At 46.5% G+C, this 16,135-nt stretch overlaps 3 protein-coding genes across 4 annotated transcripts in view; 2 read left to right on the top strand and 1 right to left on the bottom strand.

Moving 5' to 3' along the window:
* Positions 1-1,073, bottom strand: part of tg (thyroglobulin) — a 37,485-nt gene extending 36,412 nt beyond the window's left edge. The window contains 1 exon segment of the mRNA XM_061033925.1: positions 1,001-1,073. Within this exon segment, the coding sequence (XP_060889908.1) occupies positions 1,001-1,073 (73 nt within the window).
* Positions 1,074-2,993: 1,920 nt separating this feature from the next.
* LOC132967020 (L-selectin-like) lies at positions 2,994-3,901 on the top strand. The gene is made up of 2 exons (XM_061033931.1): positions 2,994-3,124; positions 3,311-3,901. The coding sequence occupies exons 1-2, from the start codon at positions 3,088-3,090 to the stop codon at positions 3,589-3,591; spliced, it is 318 nt and encodes a 105-aa protein (XP_060889914.1). The 5' UTR covers positions 2,994-3,087; the 3' UTR covers positions 3,592-3,901.
* Positions 3,902-4,813: 912 nt separating this feature from the next.
* LOC132967018 (C-type lectin-like) lies at positions 4,814-8,537 on the top strand. Of its 2 annotated transcripts, XM_061033927.1 has the most exons (5): positions 4,814-5,145; positions 5,365-5,700; positions 5,871-5,921; positions 7,028-7,125; positions 7,687-8,537. In XM_061033927.1, the coding sequence occupies exons 1-5, from the start codon at positions 5,073-5,075 to the stop codon at positions 7,834-7,836; spliced, it is 708 nt and encodes a 235-aa protein (XP_060889910.1). In that variant the 5' UTR covers positions 4,814-5,072; the 3' UTR covers positions 7,837-8,537. The 2 variants fall into 2 exon arrangements, with proteins under 2 accessions (XP_060889910.1, XP_060889912.1); XM_061033929.1 differs by lacking the exon at positions 7,028-7,125 and having other exon boundaries at positions 4,818-5,145.
* Positions 8,538-16,135: the final 7,598 nt, after the last annotated feature.

Raw genomic sequence — 16,135 nt, 5'->3', positions numbered from 1 at the left:
TGACCCTCAGAGTGATCACATGACCCTCAGAGTGATCACATGACCCTCAGAGTGAACATACTAGGACTCAGGTGTGACAGCACGATAATTGAGCTGCCTGACGACATAAGAAGGAGCCCCGGACGTTTCCGCCTTTGGAAACAGTTCAAATGATTGAAAATCCATTTTTTGTTTTGAGAGCCAATGAACAGCCTCACAGAACGTCTGTCTTCTTATTAATCTGTAGGACATTTTAGTCATGTGATGATAAGAGCCTGCACAGCTCAGTCTTCATTAAGACACTGACACACCGAGCAGACGGCAAAGAACTAGTGGCTTCTAAGGCCGCCTCACATCTTGGACAAAAAGTTGCACTTGAACACACCGCAAAGACTACAGCCGACGGCCAACCACCACCTACGTTCTGAGAAGAAGTAACTCTCCATGCCAGCAGGGGACAGTAGTCCGTTGTTTAAGACCATTTTCACCCCGCTGTCGCTCACCACTCGTATTACAGGTCGTCTACTAACGGAGAATAATGTCTGATGAAAAGTAGAAAATGGCGCTGATCTTTTAGTGGAAAAAATAAAAGAAGAGGAGGAGGAGACAAATAAGGAGAAACCGTACTAATGGGTGAAAGCATGGATACTACAGAGACATGCTCAAGAGGCTTTACTGAACCTGTGAGGAGAGCTGGAGAGACATGAAACCTCCCAACAGCCAATCAGAGAGATTCCTCTCACCGACCGCCAATTCAACATGTCCAATCGACTGAAAAAAGGTCGACGGGTAGCGACGTAGCCGGACACACAAAAAGTCTGGAAGAATTCTTTTATTTAAAAACTCTAATTTCTGTTTCTTGATTTATTTCATGCGTCGGTCGTTTAATGATGTTTTGCTGCTCCGTTAATAAACATAAATATAAATAAATGAACATGCTTTGCTATCAGAATCTCAAAGGACTCTTTGGTTTGAAACCTTTTAAAGAATATTCCTTCAAAAGGTGTTCAGGTGAGCTTACCTGAAGCTTTGGCGTGCAGCAGCAGCAGCGGGCAGCAGACCAGGATGCAGGTGATGCAGAGCAGCCAGGCCATGGTCTCCGTGGTGACGAGCTCATCGTCTCCGTCTGTTTATAAACCTGCAGACCTGCTGAGTCAGCGTGAGGAGGTCGGACACACCCCCCCCCCCCCCCCCCTCCTCTTCACCTTCCTCGTCTGTTCGTCTCGCTGGAACCGAGAGTCCTCGACCACGGCTCAGAGGACGGGCAGCGAGCCGTGAAGCCCTCTGATTGGGCGAGAGGATCTCTGAGAGACAGGTGAGGGAGGTCAGCGTTCAGTGTGACGTCTGTTCTTTCCACATCAGCACTCGGACACGGCTCACAGCGTACCTGCCGTACCTGCACACAGGTACACTCCTGTTAAAGGACTGTTTGTGACTGATGAAGCTTTAGCTAAAACATTAGCATGCTAACATCCATCTTTATCTGCACCGATTCATAACCAACAGAACCTGAACACTTAAACAGGGTACGCAGGTCCAGCCTGACCCCCTGATGCAGCCTGACCCCCTGATGCAGCCTGACCCCCTGATGCAGCCTGACCACCTGATGCAGCCTGATGCAGCCTGACCACCTGATGCAGCCTGACCACCTGATGCAGCCTGACCCCCTGATGCAGCCTGACCTCCTGATGCAGCCTGATGCAGCCTGACCCCCTGATGCAGCCTGACCACCTGATGCAGCCTGATGCAGCCTGACCACCTGATGCAGCCTGATGCAGCCTGACCACCTGATGCAGCCTGATGCAGCCTGACCCCCTGATGCAGCCTGACCCCCTGATGCAGCCTGACCCCCTGATGCAGCCTGACCCCCTGATGCAGCCTGACCTCCTGATGCAGCCTGATGCAGCCTGACCCCCTGATGCAGCCTGACCACCTGATGCAGCCTGATGCAGCCTGACCACCTGATGCAGCCTGATGCAGCCTGACCACCTGATGCAGCCTGATGCAGCCTGACCCCCTGATGCAGCCTGACCCCCTGATGCAGCCTGATGCAGCCTGACCACCTGATGCAGCCTGACCTCCTGATGCAGCCTGACCACCTGATGCAGCCTGACCACCTGATGCAGCCTGACCACCTGATGCAGCCTGACCTCCTGATGCAGCCTGATGCAGCCTGACCACCTGATGCAGCCTGATGCAGCCTGACCACCTGATGCAGCCTGATGCAGCCTGACCACCTGATGCAGCCTGATGCAGCCTGACCACCTGATGCAGCCTGACCACCTGATGCAGCCTGATGCAGCCTGACCCCCTGATGCAGCCTGATGCAGCCTGACCACCTGATGCAGCCTGACCACCTGATGCAGCCTGACCACCTGATGCAGCCTGATGCAGCCTGACCCCCTGATGCAGCCTGACCACCTGATGCAGCCTGACCCCCTGATGCAGCCTGATGCAGCCTGACCCCCTGATGCAGCCTGACCCCCTGATGCAGCCTGACCACCTGATGCAGCCTGACCCCCTGATGCAGCCTGATGCAGCCTGACCCCCTGATGCAGCCTGACCACCTGATGCAGCCTGACCCCCTGATGCAGCCTGATGCAGCCTGACCCCCTGATGCAGCCTGACCCCCTGATGCAGCCTGATGCAGCCTGATGCAGCCTGACCCCCTGATGCAGCCTGACCACCTGATGCATCCTGGTGCAGCCTGACCCCCTGATGCAGCCTGATGCAGCCTGACCCCCTGATGCAGCCTGATGCAGCCTGATGCAGCCTGACCCCCTGATGCAGCCTGACCACCTGATGCATCCTGGTGCAGCCTGACCCCCTGATGCAGCCTGACCACCTGATGCAGCCTGACCACCTGATGCAGCCTGATGCAGCCTGACCACCTGATGCAGCCTGACCACCTGATGCAGCCTGACCACCTGATGCGGCCTGATGCAGCCTGATGCAGCCTGACCACCTGATGCAGCCTGACCACCTGATGCAGCCTGATGCAGCCTGATAACCAAATCATTTCTACCAACATGACTTTGCATGAACTGCATTTAAAAGTTACTGCTGAACACACAGAGTCATCTGAGCAGCTGCAGGACTTCAGTCTCTATGGAAAAACTTTTCCTGAGTTTGATGGCTGCAGCAGGTAAGTGACTCTTCTGATTGAATCCAAACGCTTTAATAATAAGGTTATTAATGATTCCTCTCACACTGAACACATTCATGATCACTGAATTATTTTCAGAATAAACCTCTCAGTGTTTTCATCACAAAGACATGAACAGCAGGTTACACTTCAGGGTGTGAATCTGATCCGTGTGCTTCTCTTCAGGACTGTGTGCCGTTTATACACATGCTGGACGTCAGTTTCATTTTGTGTACGAGCCGAAGAACATGACTGAAGCTCTGAGCTACTGCAGAGACAAATACACCGACCTGGCCTCCATCGACAACATGGAGGACGTGGAGCTGCTGAACAGAGAGGCAAATTTAAGCAGAATGGTCTACTCAGAATACAGCCGTGAGTCCTCTTCACCACGTCTCATTATAAAGACATGTAATGACACGAGGAGGTTTGACCGTTTTAAACATGTAAAACTGACGATTATTTAATACTTTAACTTCTTCTTATCCAGGGAGAAGGATTTTATAGATGTGACATTTTTGTCTCATACATGAAATAAGCACTCGTAAAGTTTTGATCTCAACTCAGCAGTCGTACTCCAGAACTTTCCCCAGAACTTGTGTCAGCTCCGCTCCGTCACGGCTTCATGCTCCCTCGTCCATCAACACCCACAGGTGTGCGGCGCGGTGCGGCACGGTGCAGCACTATCTTTCTCTATGATAAATAAAATCTTATGTCATGGTGGTAACAAAGCTAGTACTAACTACACAAGCTATCAAAACAACATCAAAGTTGTACTGGCTGTCTAATTCAATATTTTTAGACAACATTCAGATCTGGTAAAGTTTCTTTACACTGAGTATTCCTTCAAACTGAACTGCATCAGTGGAGTAACTCCAGCGGTGTGGCACGGTGCAGCACTGCTGGAGTTCCCGCGGTGATCACGCAAGACAGCTTGAGTTGATACGATGTGTGGTATAAAACACTTATAAACACACCAACAAACACTCATAAGGTCACTGTTCTGAACCATCAAAACTCAGTGTTTTATTCTGAAAATAAACCGGATGTTTTAATGTTGTTTCGGTGTCTGACTTCCTGTCCCGCTCGATCTGGTCAATTGATGCTTCGTGCTCCGGCATCCTGCAGAAACAGAAGCCTGCTGCAGAGGACTCTGAGACGGAGCTGAGACGCAGCGGAGCCAGAGGAAGGTCACACACTGAAGTAAAAACCTATCAGCTGCTGTGGCTGAGCGGAGGCGGACCGAACTCGTATCTGGTGGAATTTAGTGGTTAGGCCACATTGGGCTGTTTAACACTAAAAAGGCGTTTTGGTGTCTGAAAACAAACTTTGTAAAGCAGCAGCGTCACTGAGGGAAAGAACACACTGGTGAGCTGAAAAAGAGTTTGAAGAAGATTAACACACACAGGCTGAAATACACACACAAACAGGATCCTGGACATGCACTGATGGAGAGATGTCAGGAGGGGGGGTCAGGGGGTCTGGGGGGGATGCCAGTGATCAGGAAGTGAACGGGCACCTCTCCAGTTACCAGACCAATTTCCAGATTTGTTCTGCATCAGGACTTGAACCAGCGATCCTCCGGTTCCCTACAGGCGGATCTCCTGCTGCCCCCCCTAGACAGAAACCTGCACGTAGACCGTAAAACAATCATGCGATATGTCCTGACCTCCCGTTTACTTGCTGGGCCACCCTAGTCTGAAAAGTCTGAACACGGCCCTGACTACATCCTGCTGGTTGTACTTTGAGTACTTTTCCAAACTGAAGCTGAAAAATAATATAAATCAAACGTTGCTTTCAGTGGGCGTGGATAGGTTTGTACGACGACGTGGAGAGCTGGAGGTGGTCACTGTCGGACAGAAGTTTCTACAAACCTGGAGAGAGCACGTTCAGACACTGGTCACCTGGAGAACCCAACAATGTGCACAGTGCAGAGCACTGTGGACAGATGTATGGTGATGGACTCTGGCACGATGAACCATGTGGGAGACTTTACAAGCCAGTCTGCAGTGATGTCACAGGTGAGAATATGAAACATGACAGTGAACTCTTGTTCTCCTCCATCTCTCTGTTGTTTTCACTGGAACCTTATTCAAAGCAGATAGACGTTGATCATTACGCTGCTTTACATAGAAACTGTTGAGACATGCACCAAGGCACACACACAGAGTTTTAAACTGTCAAAGAGGCACAGATACTTCCTGGATTCAGTTTGGTACAACACTGTGGTCTCTCTTCAGGGTCGAATGTGACCTTTGTCCTCATCAACACCTCCATGTCATGGACTGATGCCAAGAGCTACTGCAGAGAACACCACACAGACCTGGCCAGTGTGAGAAACCTGGACGAGAACCAGAAGATAAAGGAGCTGATCTCAGGACTTACGGTTTGGATCGGCCTCTCCAGAGAGACCTGGAAGTGGACGGATGGAAGTAATTCTTCGTTTAGGTACTGGAACCTGTCTGAACCCAATAACAACTATGAAACAGAGGGATGTGTGGCCGCTTATTTTAAAGACTCTGGCAGATGGGAGGACTGGCCCTGTCACTACAAGAGAGCATCCATCTGCTACAGAGGTGAGCTATCGTTACATTGTGGATTCAACCAGGGGTCAATAGAGGGCTCCGCCCAACCACATCCACTGGATAGGATTTAAAAGAGCATTTATTCAAATGTTTAATTTGTAATACAAATGTTGTGACTCCATAATAAGTCCAACTTGTCCCTCTCCTGTTTCTTCCATCAGCCGATCCTGCAGCAACGACAGCTTCTTCTGAACACGACACCATCATTAAAGGTCAGAGATCTATTCAACTCTATGTTCAGAGACCCTTTACAACACACATTTATCACGAGTCAAAGTGCCCCAAATACCTGCGCTAAACTCTCAAGAACATTTGGGGGTGAGCTGATGTGTGAACACTGCAGGAAATATTAAGGTACATTCACAGTGAGCGAGCCAAGTTTATATCCTGTGACCTGCTCGCGAGCGGAAACTAGAGTTAATCAGGGGATAAAGAGACACAGGTGAGAAAAGTCAGGGTCCAAGATTCACCACGGTGTGATTAGGTGTCCAAGCACGGCGCCGCGGGAGCTCCACATACACACAGCGCTGTGCTCCCCCGCTGACTCAGCTGATCCCCTCTCTCCTCTGTAACGCCTCTGAAGACGGGACGGGACGGGGGGGGCGGGGGCGGCGGGGGGGGGGGTCTGAATGTCGTGGAGGAGTAGTGGGGCAACGCTTCGACGCCTCCATGACGGGCGTGATTATCGTGGCCACAAATCACAGTACGAAAAGGCAGGTGATGATTGTGTAGCAGTGAACCAAGGAAATCTTTGAAACACAAACAATCTCCTTACAAACAGAGTAGGAAAGTGTTACAGAGTTTGTCTTTATGATAGTCCATGCAGATGATCATTTAAACTCTTTATATGTGATGTTTTGATCCAGCAGGTGTCGCCCTTGATCACCAGCATGAAACCAAAACAACTTGCGCTGCATTGTTGTGTTAGCATGCTAATGCTAGCGATCTTTATTCTGCTCGTATCTTCACACTGCATGTAAATTTACCTGAAATGAGCGTGATCTAGAAACACAGTTAAGCAGTGAGTACAGTATGTTATTCTTCTTTTCTCTAGTCCCTCAATTAAACAACTTTTATACACGAGGGGAGGAGTCAGCCGGCCGTCCTGGCGATGTAAACAAAGTGAAGATAGGACTCTGAAAACTCTGAAAACATCACAGACAGTGGGACTCGGGTGTTACACCCATTGTAGACAGTCATGACTCACAGAGTTATTTTCAGAGGATATACTTGATTTATATATTTAAGAGTGAAAAATCACATATTAAACCTTTAACCACGAGCATCATGAATGATCCCGTCTGTCTGCTTCTCAAAGACGCTTCAGTTTCAAAAGCAGTGGTCAAAGTGAGGCTGGTGAAGAGCTCCTCTGTGGATCTGAATGACCCGGCAGTGATGGACGCCATGTTGAAGAAGGTACATCTTCATCATTACATTCAAAACAGACCAACAGGGTCCCCTGTGTGACGAGGTGAACAAAGAGAAGAGCGTCTTTAAATAATGCTGTTATAATAAGAATGTGTGAAAAGATGGACGACATGACAGCTCTGGCGTCTTGCATGGACGGGCATGAGGGTCAGGTGTAATGCAGGCGAAGGCGCTGGCGTTGGCATGCTGATCCCCGTCAGCGTTGACTGGCTTTAGATACATGGAACGTCACCTCTCTGGTGGGGAAGCAACTGGAGCTGATACCAACTAGACGAAGTTGAGCTTGTGTTGGCACACTGCTCTGGTTCTGGAACCAAACTCCTGTAGTTTGTGCTTATGCACCAATCAGCAGGTGGCAGTATTCAGCCTTCTTGGAGTCACTGTGTCAGGTACTGGAAGGGGTTCTGGCTGGGGAATCCATTGTTCTACTGGGGAATGTCAACATGGGTTGAAGCCACATTACCGCCCATTCAAGGCAAAATCCTGCTATAAGAATGTCATTGACCTGAATGTTTGTCTGTGTTTGACAAAGAAATTGTTTTCTGTCAGATCAAACAGAAGCTGAAGGACCAGGGGCTGAAAGGCGACGTCAAACTGAGCTGGAGGAAGCAGGTGGACGGGAAGGTGTTCCACAAAGAGGAGGAGAAGAAGAAGATGAGAAAGAAGAGGACGATTACAAAACCAAAAGATGAGCTGTAGAGTAGTGAAAGATGTTTTTCATCAGTAGCGGATCATTCCCACAGTTATCGTATGGTACAAAAGACTTCTTGTATTTCATTGGTACAGAGGCTGTGAGCGTCGACTGTTTCCTCTTATAATAATCACTTTACTGTAACGAGGTGATCATCTTTCTGTATTTGTATAGTGTAACTCTTTCTCTATGTCTTGTTGAAAGATCAGAAAGAGTTATGCAATTGTTGAATTTCTTTTTACCATATATGTTCTTTTATCATCATTTAATTCATATGTCATATAGTCATAACTACTTTTTTATTGCTTTTACATATCCTGTCAATCATGCACACATCCGCGGTGCCTATGCACCTGTGAGGTCAGGATAAGTGTGCCATACTTTGAGTTAAACCACATACGAGCTCGTGGGTGTATAGCGTTTCTGCGAATCTGCATTGTTGAGGTTTTACAGAATCTTGGAAAAAAGAGACAGTTTGGCTCTTTTTTGCTTTTACTAAAGGACTCCACGTCACTCTGACTTTTAAATTCCTGTTTTGGGACTTAGTCTCTGAGACTGAGATCTTTTAAAACCTCAAGTGTCTGCACGCTCGGGTTTAAACTTTTGATTTTGTATTTTACATTTTTATAGTTTTACTTTTACTGTTTTGTATTTTAAATATCTTTTGAAGTTTTTTCATTAAATTTTCTGAAACTTTCTGAAACCATTTTTCTGACTGAAGTCATTCACAGCACAAAGACCTGAGCCTCTCTTAAGGACGCCGCGTGAACCTCGGGAGGTAAGCTTGAGCAGACGCACCACGACACACTTCTACTGACTTTTACTACACACCTCATACACACCTAGCATGAGGAGAGATGCAGTTAATCCCTCTCTGGGGGTGAGAGCCTCCGGGGGTAATCTAGGGTCCTGAATCAAGGATTATACTTAAATCTAATTATTCTAGAATTGAATGTTAGACAGATAATGCTAGGGCTATGCAGTTATATAAGTCCTCTCTTCTCGACAGGGTGTTAGCGGAGTAATTTTACATAGCTCCAGCTACTAGGAAAGAGGAGACTAGTGTAACCGGTTGTGTTTCTCTGCTGGACTATGGAGGGTGTGTGTCTGTCTCAGATGTTTATGGTGCAGGAAGAACGCCACAACAGCCGGAGTTGCTCTCACTCTGGATCTCTTTTCTTTTTATTCTGGTGTATAAAACAAAAGCACACAATCAGCATTTATATGCAACTGCAAGGACTCACATCTGTATAACACAAAAACACGCACACAAGAGCATTGACGTGAGCATCACGGCCATGAGGAAGCAGCTAACTGGTAAGCTAACTAGCATTAGCTCGGCATGTAAACAAACTGAAACTCGTAAAATAAAATAAACATTTCTACACATAAATGTCCGAAACTCTAACAGTACATTCTAAACGGGTTCATGGACAAAATACATGTTACCTAAAGTTTTTGGAACAGTTTTAAAACATTAAACAGAGACATGTTGGTCGCAGCACTAAACACACACACCCACCTCAGGAGAGATTCCTTTGCTACGTACGGTGGCCAGCTAGGAGCCCTACAGTTGCGCTATTAGACCACCAGGCGGCAACAAAGTAACATAAATATGACAGACACATTCATTTTGTAGAAATTCAAAAGAGGTTCATTCTAACTCTGTTACACTAGCAGCTGGTAGGAAGCGAGCTCTCACTTAGTTCTTGGAAAGAGGAGACTAGTTGACTAATGAGTGGTGAGCTTCTGTTAGCTATAGTAAAGTTATTCACCCCTTTATGCATGTCCAGGACATGTAACAGTCTTTACGTCTAATGATTCTGTTTAACTCCTAAAATCCGAGCAGGGACTGCATGTTATCATTTGACGGATGAAGCCATGTGCATGTGTCTGTGTTAAATAAACAAATACAGTAAATAACTGTAAAAACAAGAAGTCTCTTTAGATTCATATTGTTTCATAAGGAAGGTGAGAATAAGCAGCATGTATCCACCTGATCCATTCCATCCATGTGTTTCTGGAATATGGAATAAATAATGTCTGCTGCAGCCCCTTCCAGTCAGCTGCTCGGTCCTTCAGCTCTCAGTCAGGCTGAACGCTGCGTCTGGATGTGCTGCTCATTTCTCACAGGAGGAAGTAAAGGATGTGCGTCCGACCCTGAACACAAAACATTGGAGCAAGTGGAAGAAGCTGCGACTCTGAAGTCTCCTCGGAGAGTTTTTGAGGACCTCATGAAGACTGCAGGAGGGTCCGATTTTATTTCTCAAATCAGAACATCTTATTTGCAAGAGGTCAGATCACATGAGTGTTTCTTCTTCATGTGTTTCTGAGATACAGCAACATTTCAGAGAACTACCAATGAATCTGATCCGGTCAGTTTGAGTCTCTGAAACCTTAGAGCAGTTCAGTCCCGAAGTCCACCAGAACCCATTTAATAAACAAACAGCACACAGGTCAGAGACAACTAACCAATCAGCACCTGACAGAGATATGTGCTGCTCACTGATGCCCTCGTGTGGCCACTTAATTTTAGGAAATTATTATTTATCTTTTTTTTTTGTGATAAATTTTGTATTATTTATGTTTAAACTTTGTCACTTACAATAAAGGAAAAACAAGATGTTTTGTTTTTAACAACATCCCACAAATCTACAGGAGAGGAGAATCATACACAGTATATCATATTAATAATTCCTTATGCAATACATTTCAAAAGAAGGGATGAAAACAGCAGACAAAATGGGCAAGCAAAGATTGAATCGTCTCTCTCCCCTGGATTACCACGACACAGAAAGTATAGAAATAAGTACAGAATAATGGCAATGAGGGAAATTATTTATCTTGTGTGTCATCTGGTTTTTCAGAGGATCCTTACAGACCGATGGTACGCCTGTGTCATGAATCTGATGGTGATTTGTTTTATGTGCAGAGTAAGAACGTTTCTACACATATATTAGTGAACGAGGCTCAATGCGTCTCCCTCTCTTCAGTATTTAGTCTGTGTCTTCCATCCCTTCTGTTTGTCTTCTTCCTCTGAGTCAGCATTATCTCCCAGTCTGATACTTCCCTGTTTGCTTTTCTCTTTCCTGTTTTATGGATTTGGATTCTGCCCGCTCCCTTTGGGTGTGTCTACCCGTCTGTGAGGAAGACACAAACACTCCTCTTATGTACCTGAATAAATCAGCCTGAAGTGATTTGTGTGCTCCAGAACTTTCTTAGGACCTGAGAGAAGGAGTCCACTGAATGATATTCTGAACGTCTGAGGTCGTCCTCTGAGACCACCGAGCTCCCCCTGTGGAGCGGCTGAAGGGTAGAGGTCGGTTTGGGGTGTGAGTCTGACCTCCAGTGGTTTGTGTTTCTATGAGCGTCAGTTTGTAAAGGAAAATAATTCATTCATTCATCAATGGAACAGACTGCTCCATGATTCAGAGCAGTGTTCTTGTGTTGTTCTAATGTCAGTGTGTGCAGACGAAGTGTGACCGGCTAAATGTTTTAACCCCCTCCATGGGGTCCCAAGTCTCCAGCTCCTGGGGGGTCATGGGACCGGTGATCCATCAGCACACAATCCAAGTGCTTCATCGGGTTTCACTGAGTCAGAAAACATGAGACTAACACACACACACACACACACACACACACTGACACACACACACACACTGATACACACACACACACACACACACACACACACTGATACACACACACTGATACACACACACACACTGATACACACACACACTGATACACACACACACACACACACACACACACTGATACACACACACACTGATACACACACACACACACACACACACACACACACACACTGATACACACACACACTGATACACACACACACACACTGATACACACACACACTGATACACACACACACACACACTGATACACACACACACTGATACACACACACACTGATACACACACACACTGATACACACACACTGATACACACACACACTGATACACACACACACACACACACACACACACACACACACACACACTGATACACACACACACACACACACACACTGATACACACACACACACACACACACACACACACACACACACTGATACACACACACACACACACACACACACTGATACACACACACACACACACACACACACACTGATACACACACACACACTGATACACACACACACACACACACACACACACACACACACACACTGATACACACACACACTGATACACACACACACACACACACACACACACACACACACACACACTGATACACACACACACACACACACACACACACACACACACACACACACACACACACACTGATACACACACACACACACACACACACACACTGATACACACACACACACACACTGATACACACACACACTGATACACACACACACACACACACACACACTGATACACACACACACTGATACACACACACTGATACACACACACACTGATACACACACACACACACACACTGATACACACACACTGATACACACACACACTGATACACACACACACTGATACACACACACACACACACACTGATACACACACACACACACACACACTGATACACACACACACTGATACACACACACACTGATACACACACACTGATACACACACACTGATACACACACACACTGATACACACACACACTGATACACACACACACACACACACACACACACACACTGATACACACACACTGATACACACACACACTGATACACACACACACTGATACACACACACTGATACACACACACTGATACACACACACACACACACACACACACACTGATACACACACACATTGATACACACACACTGATACACACACACACTGATACACACACACACACTGATACACACACACACTGATACACACACACTGATACACACACACACTGATACACACACACACACACACACACACACACACACACACACACACACACTGATACACACACACACTGATACACACACACACACACACACACACACACACACACACACTGATACACACACACACTGATACACACACACACACACACACACACACACACACACACACTGATACACACACACACACACACACACACACACACACACACACACTGATACACACACACACACATACACACACACACACACACACACTGATACACACACACACACACACACACACACACACACACTGATACACACACACACTGATACACACACACACTGATACACACACACTGATACACACACACACACACACACACACACACTGATACACACACACATTGATACACACACACTGATACACACACACACTGATACACACACACTGATACACACACACACTGATACACACACACACACACACACACACACACACACACACACTGATACACACACACACACACACACACACACTGATACACACACACACACACACACACACACACACACACACACACACACACTGATACACACACACACACACACACACACTGATACACACACACACACACACACACACTGATACACACACACACACTGATACACACACACACACACACACACACACACACACACACACACACTGATACACACACACACTGATACACACACACACACACACACACACACACACACACACACACACACACACTGATACACACACACACACACACACACACACACACACACACACACACACACACACTGATACACACACACACACACACACACACACTGATACACACACACACACACACACACTGATACACACACACACTGATACACACACACACACACACACACACACACACACTGATACACACACACACACACACACTGATACACACACACTGATACACACACACACTGATACACACACACACTGATACACACACACACACACACACTGATACACACACACTGATACACACACACACTGATACACACACACACACACACACACACTGATACACACACACACACACACACTGATACACACACACACTGATACACACACACACTGATACACACACACTGATACACACACACTGATACACACACACACTGATACACACACACACTGATACACACACACACACACACACACACACTGATACACACACACTGATACACACACACACTGATACACACACACACTGATACACACACACTGATACACACACACTGATACACACACACACTGATACACACACACTGATACACACACACTGATACACACACACTGATACACACACACACACACACACACACACTGATACACACACACATTGATACACACACACTGATACACACACACACTGATACACACACACACACTGATACACACACACACTGATACACACACACTGATACACACACACACTGATACACACACACACACACACACACACACACACACACACACACACACACACACACACACACACACTGATACACACACACACTGATACACACACACACACACACACACTGATACACACACACACTGATACACACACACACACACACACACACACACTGATACACACACACACACTGATACACACACACACTGATACACACACACACACACACACACACACACACACACACTGATACACACACACACACACACACACACACACACACACACTGATACACACACACACACACACACACACACACACACACACTGATACACACACACACTGATACACACACACACTGATACACACACACACTGATACACACACACATTGATACACACACACTGATACACACACACACTGATACACACACACACTGATACACACACACACACTGATACACACACACTGATACACACACACTGATACACACACACACACACACACACACACACACACACACACACACACACTGATACACACACACACTGATACACACACACACACACACACACACACACACACACAAACACACACACTGATACACACACACACTGATACACACACACACACACACACACACACACACACTGATACACACACACACACACACACACTGATACACACACACACACACACACACACTGATACACACACACACACTGATACACACACACACACACACACACACACACACACACACACACACTGATACACACACACACTGATACACACACACACACACACACACACACACACACACACACACACACACACACACTGATACACACACACACACACACTGATACACACACACACTGATACACACACACACACACACACACACACACTGATACACACACACACACACACACTGATACACACACACACTGATACACACACACACACACACACACACACACACACACACTGATACACACACACACACACACACTGATACACACACACTGATACACACACACACTGATACACACACACACACACACACTGATACACACACACTGATACACACACACACTGATACACACACACACTGATACACACACACACACACACACTGATACACACACACACACACACACACTGATACACACACACACTGATACACACACACACTGATACACACACACTGATACACACACACTGATACACACACACACTGATACACACACACACTGATACACACACACACACACACACACACACTGATACACACACACTGATACACACACACACTGATACACACAAACACTGATACACACACACTGATACACACACACTGATACACACACACACTGATACACACACACTGATACACACACACTGATACACACACACTGATACACACACACACACACACACACACACACACACTGATACACACACACATTGATACACACACACTGATACACACACACACTGATACACACACACACACTGATACACACACACACTGATACACACACACTGAAACACACACACACTGATACACACACACACACACACACACACACACACACTGATACACACACACACTGATACACACACACACACACACACACTGATACACACACACACTGATACACACACACACACACACACACACACACACTGATACACACACACACACACTGATACACACACACACACACACACACACACACACACACACACACACACTGATACACACACACACACACACACACACACACACACACACTGATACACACACACACACACACACACACACACTGATACACACACACACTGATACACACACACACTGATACACACACACACTGATA

This window comes from Labrus mixtus, unplaced genomic scaffold (genome assembly GCF_963584025.1).
Source record: "Labrus mixtus unplaced genomic scaffold, fLabMix1.1 SCAFFOLD_57, whole genome shotgun sequence".
Lineage (NCBI taxonomy): Eukaryota > Metazoa > Chordata > Actinopteri > Labriformes > Labridae > Labrus > Labrus mixtus.
This window is presented reverse-complemented; position numbering and strand designations above follow the sequence as displayed.

Bases quoted from the DNA above. Each gene is read 5' to 3' on its own strand.
- LOC132967020 (XM_061033931.1), top strand. From the start codon at position 3,088: ATGGAAAAACTTTTCCTGAGTTTGATGGCTGCAGCAG. The intron at 3,125-3,310 runs GTAAGTGACTCT...GCTTCTCTTCAG, and splicing joins GAGTTTGATGGCTGCAGCAG to GACTGTGTGCCGTTTATACA.
- LOC132967018 (XM_061033927.1), top strand. From the start codon at position 5,073: ATGTATGGTGATGGACTCTGGCACGATGAACCATGTGGGAGACTTTAC. The intron at 5,701-5,870 runs GTGAGCTATCGT...TTCTTCCATCAG, and splicing joins AGCATCCATCTGCTACAGAG to CCGATCCTGCAGCAACGACA. The intron at 7,126-7,686 runs GTACATCTTCAT...GTTTTCTGTCAG, and splicing joins TGGACGCCATGTTGAAGAAG to ATCAAACAGAAGCTGAAGGA.